This window comes from Dysidea avara, chromosome 3 (genome assembly GCF_963678975.1).
Source record: "Dysidea avara chromosome 3, odDysAvar1.4, whole genome shotgun sequence".
NCBI lineage: Eukaryota > Metazoa > Porifera > Demospongiae > Dictyoceratida > Dysideidae > Dysidea > Dysidea avara.
In genome coordinates this window covers 38733646-38750759 of record NC_089274.1, presented here as the reverse complement: position 1 = coordinate 38750759, position 17114 = coordinate 38733646, and the positions used below count along the sequence as shown (strand labels likewise).

The window sequence follows — 17114 nt, the reverse complement described above, 5'->3', positions numbered from 1 at the left end:
AAATTTTGTTAGCTAAAAAAACCAGCAATTTCAATGTTAAACTATAGCAATTCCATTAGCCAAGCAGCCTGTGTTACCATCTAAGCCATCTGTGCTACTTGTCAAGCAGCCTGTGTTACCTACCAAGCAGCCTGTATTACTCACCAAGCAGCCTGTGTTACCCTCCAAGCAGCTTGTAATACCACCTAAACAGCCTGCAGTGTTACCAGTCAGGCCACCTGTTGTGTTGGCCAACCAGCCTATGCCCACCAACTTCGTTTACATACCCTGATATACAAATTTTAGCCACAAAGAGAACTAGCTCATTGTCATTGATCAGTGTTATGCAACAATTATATGTAGTAAAGCATGTGGTGAATGGAGACAGCAGTTGTTTATACCATGCTGTTACTCATCAGCTGGGTTCATTTCCATCCAGCATTTATAAAGACGATGAAGCAATCAGTTTGCATCTTAGGAAGTTAGCTGTGGACACTATGTCAAAGTACCCATCCGTCCCTTTGGAAACTGGTTTGTCAAATTTGCAGTGGCTTCATATGCAGCTGGAGATACTTAAGCCAGACACCTGGGGTGGTGATCTTGAAGTGTGTCTTTTGGCTATCGGATTGCAAAGGGATGTTATAGTTGTTACTGCTGCAACCAATGGTTCTACCTTCACTGGTAAGTATCCTTCCCAGCCACCACCAGTTGATAAGATGTCAGGAGTATTTATACCTCTGAGTACAGAAGTACTTTGCAATCAAAGGCAGCACTGGAACCACTATTAATCATCTTTGTTTAAGGCACGCATATTTTTTAAAGTTTTAACCTACTTGTTTCACAATGTGATGTACTGTACACATTACTAAACATACATTTGACTACAAGCAAGCAAACATATATAGTTCTCTGTTTTACTGGCCTTTGCACTAAACTTGTTCTTACTGAACAAGTTTGGTAGAAAAAAATGGCTTGGTCTTAGGAGTGCTATAATTAAATATATTTCAATGTACATTCTGAGTGGTTTCTAAGTAACTACTATAGTGTTAAGTTATGTGCTAGAATCCTTCTATTGCCAAGCCTATGCTGGTCTTTCAATTAAACCAACTGCACATAACTGTCAAAGTAACATACAAGTATGTTATGATCATATCAGTAAATTGTATTACAAAGTTTGTGCTGAAACCTACAGGCCATAAGTGTATAACACAGCTAGCTAGGTATCGCTCATTTAAAAGATTTTGAAACTTACATTCACATATGGCACAATGTACAACTTTCATCACTTGTGGATGTATATGATCTATACATACGTAGCCTCATAGGGGTAGAAGGCTCAGCCTATTATACATAATTGTAATGCCTAACAGATATACACCTTGCTTCAAAAGGAAGAGAAGGTGTATAATGCCATGTACTGCTATCAGTATATGGGAAGCATTAATGAGAAATGGATGCAAATATATATCCCTCCTAGGAGGTTGTATATTTTTGATATAGCATTCCAAAATAATAATGTAAAATCAGGCCAGAGTTAAGGTATGGACTTGGAAAGGAAGACAGTTTGTTGTTTTGTTGAATGAAGATCAGAGGTTAGTTTATTTGATAACAGACACCTGGTGCAATGCCACATATAACCCACAGGACATGGCACTTGATGGATTTAGCCATTAGCATGGTGAACACATATATTCACAACTTTGTTACATTCATTGGTTAGTAAAGTAAGTACTTTGCTGCACTTAAAACATCATTATGAGGCCGCATTTCAGCTTCCTGTGCTTAATTTCATACCCGCAATGGAAGCTTTCTGCATGTTCGTGTCGATACACTTGTGTTGACCTCATTAACACCTTGTCATTATTCATAATGATTGAAATTCATATGGCCCATTTAATAATTAAAGCACTAGGTGACAACAGTTCTAATTTTCTAATGCTAAATCACATAACAATAGATGGCTGATACTCTTTGACGTTATTTAACAGCTTCACTGCTGCACTGTGAAATTTACATTGCATTTCTATATGTCTGTAATAATTTGTTTTGTAATAATTTCTTTCTTTTGTATCATAGCCTTATTACCATCAATCATTTTAGCAATGCCAAATACAACTGTATTTTTGCTGCTTGTGTAAGACTTGTGTATATGTGTCTAAAATCACATTGGAAATTTGCATGCATGCACATGAATATAACACAACACCTGTACATGATATTCAACATAATCTGATTGAATTTACTCAGTAGTAAATTTATCATACAGTACGATAGTACTATATAGTATACGGACTAGTGCTCTGCAATATATCGGTAATACCGTTTATCATGATAAATTATCATAACCGATTATCATACCGTAACAGTGTTTGATAACCGATATATCGAAATACCGGTATATCGATGAATACCGGTATAGGATTGCTTTTAACCCAGCCTTTGGTGTTTAATTATCCAATCTGTTGATAGTTTAGCAGACATGCCCTAAACAAAAACTTGAGGTTGTCACATTACAACACATGCTTACTTGTACTGAACTACATATTTTTTGTTTTTTGGGATGATACCGCTTTGTACTAGGCCCAAGAAATGATGCAATAATTACAAAAACAAACTAACTATATACCGATATACCGCGATATTTTCCTGTTACTAATACCGTGTATCCAAATTTCAATACCGCCGAGCTCTAATACGGACCACAAAGGAGTAGGTGTGGCCCACGAAATAACATCACCTAAAAACCAGCCTCAATTTTCCTGACGACGATGAGGCAGTATTGGTTAGGTAAACTAAGCCCAAACAAGCTTTCAGATTGAATCCGAAACGCTTTCAACAAGTTGCTACGGAATTTTTAAAAAATCATTTAATGGAATTTTCTACTGACTGCCTGACTGACTGACTGACTGCCTGATGCCTTCAGACAAGCATAACTCAATAACAACTAAGGCTACAAGCTTGATTTTTTCACTGTTTGACATTGCTTTGGCCCAAGAGGTGCCTTTTGGCATACCGCAATACATACAATGCATTCTTCATGGACTTAACAGTGTTCTCCTTTGAGTCCCATTCATCTTAGCTGACAGCGAAAAGTGTCGATTTGGTGGTAGCACGTGATGGCTTCCCTTCGCAATGGAAACCATCCATATTTTTCATAATGGCTATTTTGATTGCAGAGGCGCTTATCGAACAGTTCTTGATTCATACTGCTGTGTAATGGGTTGAACATAGCTGACAACGAAGCATAATGGATACTTCACTTTCAGATGATAACTGATATAACTGGGTCACACGGCAACATTTCTTTCTTTCGGTATATGCGTGGATTGCAGAGGTACTTTTCGAACAGTGTTTGATTCGAAATGCTGTGTAACGGGTTGATATAGTTGACAACGAAACATAATGGATACTTCACTTTTCAGATGATAATTGATATAGCTGGGGTGCGTGGTGCCATTTTAGATGTGGTGTGTGTGTGGGTTCACCAGTTATAATAATTATTTACAAAAAAAGTTAACAAACAAGTACACTAAAAATTTGGATGAAAATTCCAAATTTTTCTGTGTACTTGTAACATATATAGGAAACAATTAGTGCTGAAACTTGAGAAACATTCTCCTGATGTGCATATTTAATTTCTTCTTTAGCCCTGATATATATTAAATAGTACATTTTAAAAAAAGTTGGGTCAATGCACTAAAATCATTGAACAAGAGACATGATTGTATACCACTGCTACACTCCCAGGTCAACATATAGCTACAATTATGTCTCTTGTTCAGCAACTACTACTTTGTGCATAGATCCTTACTTCATTTTTAAATTAATACATTGGTTTGCTTATTTGTTGTAGCTAGTATGTATGATACAGAGTGATAGTAGGGACCACAAAGGTGTAGGCGTGGCCCATGAAAAAACATCATGAAAAAACATCATCCAAAACCAGCCTCAATTTTCCCTGACGACGATGAGGCAGCATTGGTTAGTATAGGTAAAACTAAGTCCAAACAAGCTTTCAGATCAACCCGAAACGTTTTCAACAAGTTGTTACGGAATTTTAAAAGTGTATATATATTAAACGGAATTTTCTAGACTGCCTGACTGACTGACTGACTGACTGACTGACTGACTGACTGACTGACTGACTGACTGACTGACTGACTGATGCCTTCAGACAAGCGTAACTCGATAACGGCTAAAGCTACAGGCTTGATTTTTTCACTGTTTGACGTTGCTTCGGTCCGAGAGGTGCCTTTTGGCATACCACAGTACATAAAATGCATTCTTCATGGTCTTACCAGTGTCCTCCTTTGTGTCCCATTCATCTTTGCTGACAGCGAAAGATGTTGATTAGGTGGTAGCACATGATGGATTCCATTTGTAACGGAAAAAATTGTCTGTATTTTTCATAGCGGCTACTTTGATTGCAGAGGTGTTTTTCGAACTGTTCTTGATTCGTAATGCTGTGTAATTGGTTGAACATAGCTGAAAAACGAAGTGTAATGGATACTTCATTTTTCAGATGATAATTGGTAGCTGGGGTGTGCGGCACCATTTCTTTCTTTTGACAAGGTATGTGCGGTTCACCAGTTTTTATTTTACAAAAAAAGTTAACAGATAAGTACACAAAAATTTGGAGTTTTCAACTAGAGTAGGGACCATAGCACATCAATAATGAGCACTGAAACAAGCTGGAGTAGTGCACGATATTAAATCACAATAAAACAATAAGAGAGTGTTATATCCCTACTGTGCTCAAGATACCATAATGGAAATACAAAGTAGGGATATAACACTTCTTATTGTTTTACTGTGATTTAATATCATGCACTACTCCAGCTTGTTTCAGTACTTTCTATTGATGTGCTATGGTCCCTACTCTAGTTGAAAATTCCAATTTTTTTGCATACTTGTGTATATAGCTCCATACTTGACTCACTGTATTTACAGGACCACTGTATTTACAGATCTACAGGTGCCTATTGGGATACACACAGTTGTGACTAGTGACTGTTCTGTTAGAGTATCATACAACTAAACTGATAATTTTATTGGCAGACTGCTTTGTTTAAATTTGCTACAACGGGCCTCATGATCCCACATGATAAATAACTAAGAGGTGTGGTCATAATACTCAACTTCATTGTGGCAAAACTAAGCAATTCCCTTTCATTCATAGGACATAAATGCTTCTATAAGGAAAGAGTTGATCTAAAAATAATGCTTCAGTATGGTTTCCTGTCATGAAAAGATAACTATAAGTATTGGAAATAAAAAAGGCAAAAAATGGATGTTTGTCAGAGTACCAAAAGGCACATGCCTGAGACGTTTACTATTGCTATGTAAAATGGAGGTAGTGTGATGTATTGTTTAGCTTCTAGTTTTTGACTATGATCAGGTAGGTAGGAGGACAGGAAAGAAGGGTAGCAGGAGGCAAGGCAGGCAGACTAAACCATGCTTTGGCAAATTTAAAAAAATTGTTGTATAGAAATGAAATAATGAAATTACCAGTTGGAGTGACCATAAGTAAAGATATGTTAATTTGCTCTAATAGAGCATACACGTCTTAACACACTGGCAAGAGATATCATTGCTTGGACAGTGGACACTTCATCTTGCTAACTGTGATTTATTGAGAATGTTAGCTTGCTATAGGAGGCAGGTGCTCCATAAGTTATCCACCAACATCATGTAAATTATGTGCTACAAAACAGACTTCGAATCCTGTAACACCCGTGTTTAGAAGTCTAACTACTCTTCAGGAGTGGTTGAGATGACTTAGTCAAATTTACTGTGTGTACTATCCTACCTGGCAAGCAACTTCACAATAAAATTTTTCTTTGTTCTGATAAGGAAGCATGGAGCTATATATGCATGAGAATCACATTATTATTTGTACTGTGAAATATTTAATACACTAAAGTAATGCTTTGGCTTCCTTGTTGTGTACTGTGTGTCTTGATAGCTATACACTAACTCTACAAACACATTATATCTACATGCTACTACAAAGAATTCATGTAGCACCCTCTCTAGTGAAATGCCCAGGAAAATCTCATGATGTCTACTACTGTGTATTTAGTACCATATACCACAGATACAATAATATTACCAAATATCACTTGAATCAATGGTTGTCTGTCTGCCACAGTTGAATCTGTATCACTAATGAGTGAGAAAGTGCTTCTTGGATTACTTCTACTATCTGTGTAGGAAATATATCCCATCGCTTGAATATTACGTACATTATGCCTCAAGTTACTTGGTAGATAATATCCAATAGTATCACCTGATTGAAAATTAATTCTATTACTGCCAGTAAAGGATACATTAGCCAAATATATAATGGAAACTACGCGAGATATATCATCTTCTACAAGTTGATATCGATGTAGTTCAGTATATGATAATTGATTGGTGGGATGGTAAACTTGAATAGTAGGATACTGATCATCATCGGAATCAAAACTCACACTCACTCGTATCAGATAACCAGTTATTCTACCATTACAGGAGAAGTTACTCATTGGAACTATTACTTGTCTAGAAACATCTAATGTAAAAGTGTCTTCTATTGAGGTATAGACATCGACTACATCAGTACAATCCTGTGCTCCTATATAATATACATAAATATATATTAACTGCATAGAGAGAAATAAGCATGACAGAAATTAATATACAGTTAACTAGCTCTATGTTACAGATCTCACACATTTAATACAAAGTACTAGATAAATGTTTCCTATCATTCACTGTGTAGTCTTGAATAATAGACAATGATATATACAAGAAATTCATAACCATCCCATCCCACCTCACTGGACCAGGTCATTGCAAGCTTCCACATCACCACTTCAGGTAGTCACATAACTCACACTAATGTCTAAGCCAGAAGAGCATTCTGAACAAGATATATAATTTCAATTTGTGTCATGACAGGTTTTTACTCAGCCAATCACATGCATACCATGTAGTGGGCTTTTTAGGAGGGATAAATTTTCACAATTTATGTGGATTGGCAGCTATCCACGTAACTTTCCCCCTCAAAATTTGCACAGCTCCCTTGAAATTTGCAGCCCGATCCAAATGGCATATTATAAATGCATACATGATCCTGAAGAAGTAAAAAACTTTTCCCTAAAAGTCTGGACGGTGGCAATCCATAAAAATTTCCCTCTCAATCCGGCCTAAAGTATTTCGCGGACTGGACTCACGGACTGGACTCGCGCACTGGACTCACGCACTGAGCTGGAAACAGTTTTTAAACAATAATCCAGACATTATCCATCTCTTGCAACACTGGAGACACCACTATCGAGCTACAACTGCTGATATTGCTCTTCCTTACAAGTCTACAAACTAGCGCATGCACTAATTAATTAGAATACACCTACAATACACGAGTACTGGCAGTGATAAAGCGTGATAGAGGCTATTGTTGTAGCATAGATGTTTTCCTTTATTGTTTTGGCACTAGTGCTAGGGTTGTAGAGATGAGTCAGTAACAATTCTTAGCAGGGTAGCTATAGATGGCACCGCCCGGCGAGGTGATGGGGCTATGCAAATAAACTGGCTCATCACAACAGCCCTAACACTAGTGCTAAGTACTGGAGGAACAAAGGAAATACATCTAAGCTACAACAACGGCCTCTATCATGTTTTATCACTGCTAGTACTCATGCATCGTAAGCGTATTCTAATTAATTAGTGCATGCGCTAGTTTGTTGACTAGTAAAGAAGAGCAGTATTAGCAGTTGTAGCTTGATAGTGGTGTCTTCAGTGTTGCAAGAGATGGATAATGTCTGGATTATTGTTTAAAAACTGTTTCCAGCTCAGTGCGTGAGTCCAGTCTGCGAGTCCATTCCGTGAGTCCAGTCCGTGAAATACATTAGGCCTCTCAATCCAGCTATATGGTACACATACACCACATAGACTAAGAATACCAATTCTAATTCCAATACCTGGTGATGATACACATAATTTCATTCACTTTTTGTAGGTACATTTCTTATTAGTTTGTTGCTTGATTGCTTTAATATATTTGTCATTTGACATTATGCAATTGACATTATATATTTTGGTTTATTTTAATGGCTTGATACACCACTAATTTCATTCTTTAAAAACTGGACTATATAAGTTGATATTGCAAGCTAACAAACACCAGTCAGCTTCCTTCTTACACTTTAGTGCATCCATTACGATAAAAATGTAAGCAGTCTTGTGGTAAGGTGATAAAGCCAATTAAATGGTTACTGCCTGCATAGCTTGATTATCAACCACTCTCAGTATTAACCGATTGATCATCCAAAATTAAGCATAATCAATTCACAACCCTAGTTACCATAATTTTTTTTGAAAGTTTCCACGGAGTTTTGTGAAAATGTTTCAGCTCACTCCAATGGAACATTTCAACTTGATTATGTCTAACCGATACTGCCAAACTGTCACAAAGAAACAATGAGGCTGGTTTTTGGAGAGATATTTTGTGGCAAGAAAGCACGAATCTTCATCATCCCTATACTACAATAATACTGCAACTGTTCCTCTCATACTGGTAGGTTTAGAATAGAATGTTTGGTAATACGTATGTAGACAGACACACATAGGCATATAGACAAATACATACACATAAGTACAGATACACACAGAAGTTTTTTTAGCATGCTCACAGCTAGCCTGTAACCTGCTCGGTGGATGTTGTGTGTGGTAAATTGCATAAAACATTATATCCATTTCTTATGATACAAACAAGGTCGTATATATAACATACCACACTGAAGGCTCCAATAAAGTGTTATTGCAATAAAATTCATTAAACAGTTATTATTCATTCTCTCTGATTAATACATACCTGTAAAAAAAAAATATATATATATATATATATATATATTATCCATGCATGAGTGGATTAAAGGAATATACATGTAGCATTTTAGGCCTACCTGCACTCAATGAAATGATGTGTTCATTAGATGTGCAGTTAACAGTGGTAGATCTAGGTGGGCTTCTGTGGCTTTGATAGAAACCCCTTTGAATTTTAGCTTCAATCCAGTGGAGGTTGGTCACTGTGTCATAAGCCTATGATGTAAATTTACACAACCAAACATTGTTCTAGGTGTTAAGACTTGTTTAGCAGCTAGGAAAGCAGTGCATTGTACTGAGAAGGTTTGTAAGGGTGCTGGGATGTTCTGGTATGGATTTAAAATCTGTATTTTAGACTATTAAGAGGTACAAAGGTTGAATTAGTCCAACCCTTTCTTTGAGATCACGAGATGAATGATGACGAGTGACCAACCTCCTCTGGCTTCAGTTTAAATTACTTTATTAACGAAATGTACTAAAGTAAAATATTACATAACACTTAGCATCCATACAAGTACATTGAACTAGCATCCATTATACCCTCTTTACTTTTTCATCACCTAATGCATTGAAATACTCTAATAGAGGAGCTAAGTAACTATACTCTAATAGAGTAATCAAAGCTAAGGCTTAGTTTATTACAAGTTTAGGAAAAAAATTAAGGGATCATAGAAAAAAAAGTTGGAAAACAAGGGAGGTCGCCTACACCTGTAGATGTACTAGCGAACATTTCATCCCTATACCCAAGACCAAGACTGAATTAGGGATTAAAATGTTCACTAGTACATCTACAGGTGTAGGCGACCTCCCTTGTTTTCCAACTTTTTTTATGATCCCTAATCGAACTTAATTTTTCTTAAACTTGTTTGTTTACTTTTTTGTAACATTATTATGACTGGTGAACCCACACATACTGCATCAAAAGAAAAGATGGCGCCCGAATTAATGTTTTTGTCTGAACGCAAAAACTGCTTCAAAAGTGCAGTGGCCATTACACTTTGCTTTCAGCTATGTTCAGCCCGTTACACAGCACTACAAACGAAAAACAGTAGAAGAAGTGTCTCTGCAACAATCGATCCGGTCACCACGAAAGTATGACGATTCGCATGCCCCTAACTATTAATTACTGCCTCAAAAGTACAGTGGCCATTACACTTCGCTTTCAGCTTTGTTCAGCCCATTACACAGCATTACAAATGTAGAACAGTGTTAGAATTGTCTCTGCAATCAGTCCAGTCACCACAGAAAATACAGACGCTTCCCGTTTACAAACATACTGTAAGGAAGCCATGCATCGTGCTACCACGAATCAACACCTTGGGCTGTCAGCAAAAAGAAATGGGACACAAAGGAGGACAAAGGTAAGTCCATGATGCGTGCATTGTACGTACTGTGGTATGCCAATAGGCACATCTCGGGATGAAACGATGTCGAACAGTGAAAAAAATCAAGCCCATAGCCTTAGCTGTTATCGAGTTACGCTTGCCTAGGCAAACAGTTACTCAGTAGAAAATTCCATTGAATAATTTTTTGTAAATTTCGTAACCATTTCTTGTAAGCCTTTAGGATCATACTGAAGGCACTTTTGGGCTTGGTTATGCCTAACCAATACTGCCAAGGTGCCAGGATGGAGTTGTGAATCTGGTTTTTGGGTGAATTTTTTGGCTAGGAAAACCCAAATTTCCATGATCCCTAATGTACAGTACAACCGTATTGTATGATTTCATGTTTTAATTGATTTACTCCAAAATTTGCCTAAAATACAACCTTAGAGTTTATAAATTCTCAAATTTTCTTGGCTATGCCCTTTGATGCCTTATTCAGAAGCCCCTTTTTTAGATTCACAATACTTTAGAGCCAGTGACTCATCAGATTGATTCTTAGCACAGTTGTAATATTTACCTTGATAAATAAAGTATAAAATTTAACCTTACATAGCATGGTTCAGTGATATAACGTAATTGTGATTTCTGGTCAAGTATGCAGCAATTTATTAGAAATTTATTTCATGTGTACTAGTAGTGGTAGAGGCTATTGTATTAGCGTAGATTTAATTCCTTTGTTGCTCCAGTCCTTAGCGCTGGATGTTAGGATTCAGTGATGGGCCATAAAAATATTCATAGAGCCATAGCTCATAGAGCCTAATAACTGGACTGGATTACTGGACTAGAATACTGAACTGACATTTCACATTTCTAAAAGTAAGGCTACTGTACACTTGGACATGAAACATTTCAGCCCTGGATTACTGGACTTGATTATTGAACTCACATAACATAAAATTTGCCCACATACCCTTTTCAACCACAAAAAGCCATTACTTTGTATACCACACACTCAGGGTTCTCAGTGTCTTGTATTGCACATTAGAGGCACATACAGCTAACTATATAGTCTAGTTTTATTAGTCTATTTAATGGTACAGTGATGAGTTCATGATGAATAGTTAGAACTCTTGCTGTGTACACTGAATGTGTAGCTTTTTACAAATAATATGTGCAGCCTTACCTGTCTGTTATGCATATATAGTGTTTGCATTGGGAAGCATTTCTCTGGCTAGCTGTTAATGTGCACTTGTTGCTATTTACCAACCATTATAAATGAAATAGGCGGAAATAGTGAATACACAGACTGCTGAAAGGCTATAAGCGATCATAATGCTGTGTTATTTTTAAAAACAAGGCTAGAGAAGACAGACAGATGTAATAGCAGTGTTAATAGTATACAGTGATTGTATCATTGCTAACAGTAGGCAAATCATTTTTGATACAAACTACACTGAGGTTTTAGTATAGCTTTACTGAATAATGTGCAAGTTGTCTCATGGTGAATGGTGTTGATTTCTAAAACACTTCTATGGCTAAGTATGGCTATAAAAGAAAAGAAACTTGAGTCCAGTAGTCCAGTGGATACACCCAGTGAATGTACTTTTAACCCTAAATAGTATCTAAATTAATGGGCTCAATTGCATGCATTCTATTCACTGTATGACAGTGTCTATAGCTACTCTGCTTTATAGTAGATAGTGACAATAGATAAACCCAAATGGTTGTTTCACTGTTGGGGCACACATGATTGATCATGTTTGATTATTGTGATACAAATGTATATTATTATTATTATTAGCGCTTTACAGTGTATGGTGACTATTAGTCATAGGAGTCTGCAAACTAAAACAGGACATGTGGGCACATCAAATTTGCTTACTTTACAAACCTGAATGATTCATAACATTTTATACCATTGTGCTATGGCCATGCCGGCTAGTTTCCACTAGCTAAATGTGACCGAATTTTGGAAAATTACCCTTGTGGTTGCACCTGAAACAATTAGAATTTTTGAAACTAGCACGGTGCCTTTAATAACAGAAAAAACTTTTCAAATATTTCCAAAAAAATTCTTGTAATTCAAGGTATCTATGGTTTATTCTACTCTTAGGAATTAACTTGTAATGCTGTTAATGTGTCGAATGCACCCATAACAACTCACACATCTCATTCTCTAACAGTTGTACCAGATCCAATGAAGCTATAATCCATCTTTCAATAACAAACAATGCCACTTCTATTTTAACCGAATATGTAAGCCGTGGAACTCTCTACAAATTATCAACATGGACCTATCTACAGTTACCATCAAAAATCGTTCTTCTGGAAACATTTCATTGCTAACTTTAATCCGACTGACTCACATAAACTCCACTACCTCTGTCCGTGTAGTTCCACTTCTCCATGAACTTTAATCATATCTAGTCCTCCCCCGATCACAACTCGTTAACTTGTCACATCTTATTTCTTAACTATTCTAATTTTGTAAGTTAAGTAGTTATGCCACTGTAACTTTTAAGTTAAGTTTACAATTTTTAGGTTAAGTAATTACAAGTGATGTAGCTTTTGGGTACTGGCACAGGATGCCAGTATTCCATCAATGTAATTTTTACATAACAGTATACTTAGTTCATTGTACAACATTTGTCTGTCACTGCCTATTAGTACACTGTAAAGTCTTTAAATAAATAAATAAGAGTGATTTTCCAAATTCGGTCACAAATGGTGTTTTAATAAGAGTTACAGAATGCATATATTCCATTCCAGTAATGAAACACTGTAGTTATGACCCGAGCTCGCACTGGGATGTAGTTCAGTGTTGTGTCCACACGTCCGGTTTTTGCTCGGGTTTTTGCTGGCCCAGTAATGTCTTGCCATGCCAGTAGCAAGAGTCCTGACAGTTTGTAAAACCCTACGCATTTTACTTGCAAAGTTGGTTTTAGAAAAAAAGTAAAATTCAGTCCAGTAGCTATACTAGTCCATGCAGCGATTAGACGCACTACATCGCCACTACCGTAGACGCTGGTACAACAATAAAAATAGTAGCTAATCAGTTTATTAAGTAAACACTTCCTTTAGTTGGTATATCAGAATAACTCACTCACGGTTTTACCGGATGATTCTACATTGAACTGTCGCAGTACTCGTATAGGTGAAACCAATTAGTCGACGCCTTACTTCTAAAGTCACGTGACAAACACAGGTGTTTTTCGTTTATACAGCGCCCGATCGCGAGTCTCACTAATAAAGCACCTCTGCACCTCAGAAGTGTGAAGATCTGAGCTCCTATAGGAAGATGGACCTTAAGCTCCACCTTCATACTATTTTGTTGCTATAAATATATGGTATATAGGTCTCATTTTAAAAGTTTTGAATTAATCCTCGAATTAATTGAATTAATTCTCGTTTTGAATTAATTTTTAAAGTTTTGAATTAATGGCTACAAGGATTCGGACATTATGTATAAATCTTTAGTGCGTCCATTGCTTGAGTATAACAGTGCAATCTGGGCCCACGTTATGTCATCATGGACAAACACAAAGTAGATGCTGAGCTACTAGAATGATTCCCACTTCATGTTGCAACTGAATTATTTGAATTTACTGTCATTGCAGTATCAAAGTCTTAGAGAAGATCTACCGTTTTTGTATCAAATGATTAACAATTTTTATAACATAGCTAAATACAGAAAGCTTTATCTCATTTTCTACAATCACATCAACAATTAAGAGGACATAGCTAATATGAAATTATTCAAACCCCATACAAATCGTTTATCAAGATCTTCTCTTTTCTTTCAGTTGGAGTGATTAATGATTGGAATTCTCTACCCCAATCCGTGATTGATGCTAACTCCCCAAATCAGTTTAAGAACCTGCTGGACAGACATTACAGTAATATAATGTATGACTTTTAATGGATTATTGTGTATGATTGTGTGTATGATTTGGATACGCAGGCCTTTGTTTTCAACAATTACGATTAATTACAATTTGTCAATGTGGTGAACATCGTGGCAAAAACCTTAGCCAGTTTTACCATAGATATTATATTCTCCATAATAATATGTGACCGGATTTGCGAAAAGGGGCCTTCCACACACATCCAATATACTAACTTTGATGATTAATAACTTCAGATTACAATATGTTATTGGCTTGAAATTTGGGCTGTAGTGAGAACCAACATAGTTAATTGATGGAGAAAATTTAAGATTTGTATGTGCTTTGAAAACTAAGTTATGGTCTTCCAAATTCATAGAATTGGATGTGTGTGGAAGACCCCTTTTCGCAAATCCGGTCACATATGTAGCTCATGTTTTGTTTACAGTAACATCTACAAAGCATGCAACACACATAATTAAACACAAAGATGTCTCTGCAACAGTTTTGTAACAGCAGACCATCCCTCAGCACCTCTCAATATGATGTCTATAATGGGCAGACGCCCATATGTTAGTGATGGAACCAAGAAAGATTCTTCTAAATAATAGCTATAATATCTATGGTTAGGGCACTTAGATACTGTGCTACAACAGCTTACGGCAGCTTCTCAAACATGGAATATTCCTTGGTAGGAGCATGCATTGGGCAAAGAATATTTGTGGATACCTTAATCATTGTCTAGGTGGTGCAATCAATTTAGTCAACACCACATGTAGTTGACACTGACTCCAGTGTCAGTATATTGTGTTCAGCTTAAAACTGGCCAATATATAAGCGGTGTATATATCCATTCACAGGACTGGACTACTGGACTGGACTGAATTACTGGACTGGATTACTATACTTACTGCATGGGTTCAGGTTTTTGTTGTTGTTTTCTTGTCTGTAATAGTCAGACTTTACCACATGCAAAAGTGTTCTAGAAATCAAGAACACCATTCGCCACGGGACACAAAAACTACAACAATAAATTCTCAGTGTAGTTTGTTATTGAAAATGATCCACCAACTGCTCACATTCAGACCATGTAATTACACTATGTAACATAGAACGACATAGAATCGCCTAAAGCCTTTCAGCAGTCTCAGTGCATATTCACTATATGTATATTTACTAGCTACATATTTGGCTTATAATGCTTGGAAGTTAAGTGTACAGTGTTACTAGTTAACCAGAAAAACGTTTCCCAAAGCATACAATATCTAACAACCAGGGAAGGCTGCACATCAGTGTTTATTCTAGGGGAACTTTCCCCCTATAGCTATAAAATCTCAGACTTCTAAAATTATGAGTGGCAACTACACTATGTAGCTACTTTCGTATATCAAAATTCTTTGATCCTGAAACATATGAAATAGATTTAGCTTCTGGGGGGCACAGCTCCCCAGACCCCAGGCTCCATATACCTAGTACCTTGGTGTATCTCCTTTGCCAAAGCCCAGCTTTCTTCTGGCTTGGCTTACCAATTACTATAATGCATACAATGTGGTGCACTGGCTTTCTTGGCCCTGTGTGTCTTAATTTTTAGCAGCTGTAGGGAAGAGCATTATTATAGTATTTATACGACTTAAAAATACTATCAAAAAGTGTTGATGTCATTTAAAACTTTAAAGAGAAATTCTCTATACTCTCACATTACTGCTGTACATAGATATTTTTACTGATTGTGTTTTATCACTACAACGGCACTATTGCATAGCAAACCTCATTTATAGTATAGCTATAATCAATTGCAATTCAAAGCTAAGTGTGATTATTAACTGCCAAACTCAGGGGCGGATCCATTCACTTTTAGGCTGTACTTGATCAATATACTGAGTATTATAATGAAATTTTGTCTTAGCATAATTATATGATCACTGATAATACAAATACTCATAAAACCACCTTATAAACATCTTTCCAAGGTATTATCAGTGGATTTATGCTAAAGTTTATGTAACAAGGACCCGGATCAGCATTGGAGGTGTACAAGATCGAGATACTCTAATAGAGCAGTCAGCTAACTACTCTAATAGAACATTCACTGGAAGCATATAGTTGGTTCTGTTATGGAGTTTTTCCAAATCTGCCTGCAAGACCAATGCACATACAATGAAGTGCATTGGTCTGTTTAAGGGCTTCATTCATCTACTTGTGTAGTTAATATGTATGGCAATACTTAATCCAGGTACACAATTTCCATTGAAAATGCTCTCAGATTCAATCTTGTATTGTTCAAATTTCAAAATTTTCCACTTTCAACATTATTATTCTAACATGCACCTATTCAGTGTTGTGCAATTGTGAGAGGGGCGCATCATGTACTTGCAGTATATAAAATATCTACAGGCAGAAAATATTACGAATTTTATATGGAAATGTCTCCAAATTGCAGTATTTTAGCATCTATATTTCAAAAATTTCCTGGGGGGGGCATGCCCCCAGACACCCTACCCAAGAGATTAGTACCTTGAATTAGCCCCCCCCCCCCCCCTCTTTTATAAATCCTAAATCCACCCCTGAAACTAATGTAAATCTTTCTATGCCAGTTAAACCCTAATTTATTGAGACCAGCGTTGAAACCGAGTCGGGCGAATTTTTTTTTTGGGACCAATTCTGACTTAGAAATTTTTTCATGTTTTGTGAACTTACCGTTTTTCTTTGTTTTACGGAAAGCAACATTGTTTGCGGAGAAGGAAAAGGTCATACTGAAACTATTCGCCCCTCTGTATTAAGTTTGTTGGTCGTCTTCAAAGATGTTGTGAGACGAGACCTACCTGGATGGACATTTCTTCCCTGCCGCCCGCCTGCCATCTCACAACACTGGTGTGACTCGATCGCTGAAAACTTCGAGTGAAGGCCAAGGTGAAGGCATGAAAGGATAGAAGGACACTTAATTGTAAGAAGGTGTCACAATTAGTAAACACAGTTGGGAACTGAATGTGTAGTATGTGACTATTTTTTTTTTTTTTTTTTTTTTTTTCCCCGGGGTAACCAGCACCCCTTGCCACCA

At 36.7% G+C, this 17114-nt stretch overlaps 1 protein-coding gene across 5 annotated transcripts in view; it reads right to left on the bottom strand.

Moving 5' to 3' along the window:
- Positions 1 to 8836, bottom strand: part of LOC136250913 (ephrin type-A receptor 7-like) — a 37739-nt gene extending 28903 nt beyond the window's left edge. For all 5 annotated transcript variants that reach the window (XM_066043257.1, XM_066043258.1, XM_066043261.1 and 2 more), the window contains exons 1-2: positions 8756 to 8836; positions 6092 to 6595 (exon numbers count right to left, since the gene is read on the bottom strand). In XM_066043257.1, coding sequence (XP_065899329.1) covers positions 6092 to 6595; positions 8756 to 8816 — 565 coding nt within the window. In that variant the 5' untranslated portion in view covers positions 8817 to 8836. The remainder of the gene's footprint in view (positions 1 to 6091; positions 6596 to 8755) is intronic.
- Positions 8837 to 17114: the final 8278 nt, after the last annotated feature.